Below are 6,543 nucleotides of genomic sequence, written 5' to 3' on the forward strand. Positions count from 1 at the left end.
TGAAAATAATCAATAGGTTGTATACAGTTTGCGGAAACTTGGGGCCCAGACATTTATCACTTGGTGGAAATATTGCTATTTTTAAGGTACATTGTCATTACTAGTTATTATTCTCCAATTTTCTGATGTGGTGCGATTTGTTTGAGGTATCGTTTTTTTCGCTATTATTTTAATTGCCTGTATTCCATCTTCGAGTCAAGGCAACATGCCTAATTTCGACGTTACTTTCTTTACTATCATCATTGGAAGATTAAAAATCAAACATGAAATCCTCCTCATCACTATCATTACAAATACTATATTCAGCGATAACGCTGTTTTTTTACAATAAAATTTAAAAAAAAATTCACAATAAAATTAAAAAATAAGTAATTAAAACAAAATTATTAATCACTATAGTCTTAGTTAGACACAAATTATGGACACCCGAGACTCTGTCGAAAACTTAATAGGCAATAAAAACGTCTACCGAAGGACGATCGCCAACCATTGCCTTCGGACAAATCTACGGCACATCTGCATTTAAATTTAATCATCAAAAAAACCCCGACTTATCGTGATAAATGAGCTCTCCCCAGCTTGATTCAAGTAAAAATGATATTTTTTTGATAAGATATGCTTCTTGAAACTCTTGTCTACAACACTGCAAAAACGCCATTCAAAACGTGCTCAGAAAATACCCAAAAATCGACGTTATATTTCATTAATTAAAATGGTGCGCATGACGCACCCTACGAGTAATATAGAGCCAAGCGATGGTGCGTCTCACGCACCTTACGAGCGGAAAGGGTTAATTTTAATAAATAAATAAAAAAAATGTTTTAATTGTTATTATTTTTTTTTAGTTAACATCGAGCCCGACGATCCATATCCGAGCCTATCTGACAATTTAGACCTGGAGCCAAATTTGGAGTTCGACGACTTTGAACTACACAACCCGTCTAGCGTCGGTGGGTATCTGCCTTGATCTATTCTTAAATCCGACGATTTGTTATACAGAAACCGTTTCGATTCCAGACACTGGCATATCTCTAGAACCATACGAATACATAGAGAGCCCCGTCAGCGATGGCACAATTGACGAAAATTTCGAAGAAGAGCTGCCCGTCCCGGCTGAGGTGTATTGTCAGGTAAATTTATCGATTATAATGACCGTTTCAACGAAATTAAATCGGCGTTTGCGTTGCAGGTTGGCGACGAACCTAGTTCCATTATCATACACGAAGCGGAAGGATTCGCAGACGGCGATAAGTTTGCAGAACTCGATAGGAAGCGGCTGGTGAATATTGTCGGCGATGACGTCGAAGGCAAACGCATAATTATAGTCTCCGCTTGCAACCTGCCCAATAATACTGAGCTGCATCCGGACGAATTGCTAAGGTAGCAGATTAATTTATATAATAAATATCATTACAAAGTAGACGATAACAAGCTGCACGAGGCGATGGCGTAGTTTGAAATACCGATTAAGCTTATCGACTTCAACAAGTTCACAATGAAGAGCATAATATGGATCATACGTGTGCAAAATGACCTCTCACTTGACTTTAAAACTATCAACCGCATAAGGCGAGGAGATGCACTAGTCAGTCTGTTAACAGTGCCTTTAAACTCATTCGAGACATTGACATAACAACTTATAACAAACGATTCAGTCTTACCGATGTGACTGAAATCATTGTTGGAAGCATAGCAGAACACACAACCGTCATTCCATATAAATTTAATAAGTTCGTCTACGTCCCGCATGAATGTTTTTAAATTTCTATCTTGTCTGGGTGATCGGAATTGGTGATTATTATAATTCCAGTCGCACGATACAACAAACCGGATGTCAAACGGCTAAAGCCTGCGTCAAACTGTTCGTTCTACTTTTAGATATATTTTTCTTTATCCAGTGTAATGTTTTCATTTTATTATTGCGCAATTATATTGTAAAGAAATTTAATTCAACGCAGCTTTGTACATTATTAAAATAATGGCTAAAAGTAATCTGATACATGAATCATTTTGATTGCATTGCTCTTTGAACTGCACAGTTGAGGAGGAAATACTTTCGCATATGTCTAATGATCTAATTATTTTAAATTCACTTGCGATTTTCGTGTCAGTTAAACTAAAAAACTTCTGTTTTTTAGTTTTTGTTTTCACAGTTAAGGAGGAAATACAAATCGGACTTCCTCGTATGTCTAATGATTTGCGATTTTCGTGACAGTAAAACCAAAACACTTTTTGTTTGTTTGTCTATGTTGTTTCGAATCGCCTACTTATACCGGCACTCATCGCTCGGTAGCTCATTCTGTGTTTGCACCTCTTGCGGTGCGGTCATCTTATATTATACTTATACTATACTTTTGATAATTTATTTTGTGCTTCGTTTTTGCAGATATTTAATATACACGCTCGACAGATATGTCGAGCAAGACTACAGCATAGTATACTTTCACTACGGACTGACGAGTAAAAACAAGCCGACGCTTTCCTGGCTGTGGCAGGCGTACCGGACGTTCGATCGGAAGTATAAGAAAAATTTGAAAGCATTATACCTGGTTCATCCGACCAATTTCATCAGGATAGTTTGGCAGATTATGAAACCGGCCATTAGTGCCAAATTTGGACGTAAAATGATGTATGTGAATTACTTGCATGACTTAAGATCGCATCTGAATCTGGATAAAGCGCACATTCCTCAACAAGTCGTCGAGTGAGTATATTTAAAATTGTGACACTAAGATTTCTATTATATATTTTTATTTTATTTTTTAGACACGATGAAGAACTCCTTTCCAAAAACAGCAAAGCTGCCGCAACAGCCATGATAATGAGAGGTGGAAGCAGCACCAGCGAGGGCAACGCTCATTCCAAGAGCAAGGCTTTGAAGAAGTATCCGCTGACGCAGCAGTTCGGCGTGTCCCTCCAATTTATCAAAGATAATAACCCGTTAATGATCGATTCCATTCCCCCGATAGTCAGGCATTGTGTGGAGTATCTCTCTCAGCCCGATGGTGAGTCAAATTGTTGCATTTTTCATAATGTTCGATTGCGAAGCGTTTCAATTATTACAATATATAATCTGTGGCTCTCGTACGGATTTAATGAACACATTACTGCATTAGTTTTTATGCCGACAAGGCAGCGATTTGTGTGCTTGTTTGCTTGATTGACAATTATTCAACGTAGAATTTTTCTTCCTGACAGCGCTCGAGACTGAGGGGATTTTCCGGAGATCGGTGAACATCAACACTGTGAAGGATTGCAAGAATATTTGCAACTCTGGTGGCATCGTCAACTTCGAGAGCAACCCGCACATTCCGGCTGTGCTGCTTAAAAACTTCCTGCGCGATCTCGAAGAACCGATCATGACGTACGATTTGTACGAGGAAATCACTCAATTTCAAAGTACGTACTATGCGTTTGCTTTTATTGCCGGTTTACTGTGATAATGACGATTATTTTTGTTAAGGTTGGACTAAAGAAGACCGTCCACGAAAAGTCAAGATTTTGATCTTGGAAAAGTTACCAATGGACAACTACAAACTGTTGAAGTACATCATGCAGTTTTTGTGGAAGGTATGATTTAAATTAAATCTGTACTTATATGAAAACCTTGAGACAAAAATTCTGGCAGGTAATGGGTTAACCTATTACCTTCTTTTTTTTTACGGAAAAATAGGTTGGTAAAATATTTTCAGTTTTTTTTTCGCATCAGATATTGATAATAATCGTAAATATCTTTTCGAAATACTATTTCTAAATTCTATTAGAAATACTTTAATCGATAACATTTGTAAATATCGGATAATACCATTTTTCCCATGATTTTTTGTAAAAGTCTGATAATTTTTTATTTATTATATAAAAGCCACTATTTTCTATTTGCGATTTACCTCTAAATTTTCACTCTTATTTTTTGTGACAATACTACTATAGCATATTCTAAATGTAATTGTATTACCAGTTTCAATATTTCAGCAAGTACCACCAACGGCAGAGTAATAAAATTTGGGTACCCCAAATGGAGATCATGGTAAGTAATGTGTTTACCTGCAGTGATCCCCACTTGAGGTAACAGATTTTAGGCGGTACTCGCTGAAATATTGAACCTAGCAATAAAAAATATATAAAACATAGTTTCAAGATATTTAACCACTTAACTGCCAGTGCGAAATATTTTAATAACCCTTTAAATGCCAGCGACTAGTGAGTCACCTGTTATTTCTCCTAAGGCTTCAGTATCTTTTTCTAAAAATAAATTTAAAATACTTGGTTTAATGATAAATGAAACTCATACAATAATCTTCAATAATAAAAAATAATTTGTTAAAAAAAATTCAACAATAACATAAAAAGTGGTTTAACCTACGTGTATAATTTAAAGATGTCTAGTGTGTATATGTTTGTATAACATATGTTGTGCTGCGGGATCATTTATGGGTTTAATTCATTTGTTGTTCAGGGTTGTCACAACATAATGTATATTTTTTTAATAAATAATATATACACCGATTGAAATCCCCCCCCCCCCCTGTAACATAAAATTGAGACTTCGTTATAGGAGACTAGGCACCCATACAAAATTTGAGGTTAGGTTCTTTCAAGTGTATTTTGTGAATTTAACGAAATCATCAAATCAAACTATTTTCCCCATTTTTATGTATTAAATGATTAAAAAGCTTTTCATTAAAGGGCTTTTTTGGAATCTTATTGAGTCACCCATTTATGTTTGCCCTGCGGTAATTTCTCCGAATAATCGCTTGGTTCTAAATCAGGCGATTAAACATGACCGGTAGTAATCCCCATCACAATCTGCTATAATAATGTACAGACTAAAACAAATTACATATTTCTTTCAGGTTATGGATAGGTGCGATCTCAACAAGATGACCAGCAGCAACCTGGCGATCGTGATTGGTCCCAATCTGGTATGGCCGCAGTCTGGACAATTAACGCTGCAAACGAACGCGCCCATCAACGCCTTTACAGATTTCATTCTTCAAAACCAAGAGAGCATTTTCATCATCTAAAAAACTGTCCGAACAAAAAAAAACTATTACGACGCTCTCGGTTTTCTTGTCTCCACATTCCTTCTTCGTTTACGTTACTCCCTAAAATTCCACATTTACTCTATTATTATTATTATTATTATTATTAAATACATATGTATAAATATTAGCGTTGTGGGTTTCAAAAACTCCATTAAAAAATATACTGATTGTTAGCTCTCAATGTTGTAGCCTAACTCGAGAATGTATATCTATTTGTTGAAAGTTTGGATTTTCGATGATAATAATAGTATTAAGAAATGAAACCCCGTTGACGTCATATCAATCGAGTACAAGTCCGTTCTTTTTCCCTCCAATTAAGCAATACCGTCGGAAATCGTTTCAGAAATATTCCATTAGAGTTTTCATTTATTCTATTGCTTTATTTTTTTCTTAGATTTGATTCAGAGACAGCACAGAGCCTTCGTCTATTTTAGTCAGATGTAATAATTAAAATTTTGATTGACTTTAATTATTTGTATCTATAGATAATTAGCCGATCGATGTCTGTCTCTGGTTTATATGTTCTAATAATGACGGTTATAACGTGCCGATTTTTAATATTACATATCTTAATTTAGTTTGCCCTGATATTTCTGAAAATATTGCCGTTCGTTTTAGAAAGATTAAAATATATCTCATATTTTTTATATAGAGAAATCCTAAACTTCCAACCGATTTATAACTGAAATTTAAACATGTATGATTGGATCTAACAAAATAATATATTGTACATAGACGAATGTATATCTGACAATTTTGTTCATTTATGAAAAAACAGTTCCGATAACATTTCCATAAAACGACTGATTGTCTCCATTATTGCTCTTCCAGATGTTTTATTACTGCATTTTTAAAAGTCTGATATTTATTTGCGATTATGTATTTCCAATCGGAGAAAATGGACAAATTGATCTGATCGTCGTTTATATTATAAATATTATTAACTAACATGACGTTACGTTTGATACGTATTAACATTTAGGTGAAAACGTGTGTTGATAATATTAAAAATAATGAATCTTTTGTGTTGTGTTATATATATATTTTTTATATGCAAATACGATCAAAATCGATCGATAAATTGAATTTTTTAAAATGATGTTTTATATGGTCAAGGCATTAACAAGGGTTTTAGTTTATAAATATTTAAAAGTATTATTTCTTTCGTATCGTATTGACTTTTCAAAAGTGTGTTTGTATATAAACATATTATATAACCAAATTATTATTTTATTAGAAAATTGCACTACATTTACATATATGTATATATATATGAATTTATTAGATGGTTTTTATATAATAATTATTTCAGTCAATGTAATGACTAACGTCTCGAAACCTTACTTAAATGTGTGAGTATATGTATATAAATACATAGATACACACATTGGGTTTCGAAGACTAGAGTCATTAGAATTTGATTATATTTATTTGATGTAATTAATTTTCATTAGTACCTAATATTTTTAATACCAAATATTTACGTTTAAGTTTATTT

At 33.9% G+C, this 6,543-nt stretch overlaps 1 protein-coding gene across 1 annotated transcript; it reads left to right on the plus strand.

Moving 5' to 3' along the window:
• Positions 1-850: 850 nt before the first annotated feature.
• On the plus strand, positions 851-5,162 carry RhoGAP68F (Rho GTPase activating protein at 68F). Its single transcript, XM_088187923.1, has 8 exons — positions 851-950; positions 1,036-1,130; positions 1,190-1,380; positions 2,387-2,704; positions 2,767-3,005; positions 3,199-3,399; positions 3,464-3,570; positions 4,854-5,162. The coding sequence occupies exons 4-8, from the start codon at positions 2,589-2,591 to the stop codon at positions 5,022-5,024; spliced, it is 834 nt and encodes a 277-aa protein (XP_088044049.1). The 5' UTR covers positions 851-950; positions 1,036-1,130; positions 1,190-1,380; positions 2,387-2,588; the 3' UTR covers positions 5,025-5,162.
• Positions 5,163-6,543: the final 1,381 nt, after the last annotated feature.

The sequence above is a fragment of the Plectrocnemia conspersa genome, unplaced genomic scaffold (genome assembly GCF_051122295.1).
Source record: "Plectrocnemia conspersa isolate PC_06_02 unplaced genomic scaffold, ASM5112229v1 ptg000006l, whole genome shotgun sequence".
Taxonomy (NCBI): domain Eukaryota; kingdom Metazoa; phylum Arthropoda; class Insecta; order Trichoptera; family Polycentropodidae; genus Plectrocnemia; species Plectrocnemia conspersa.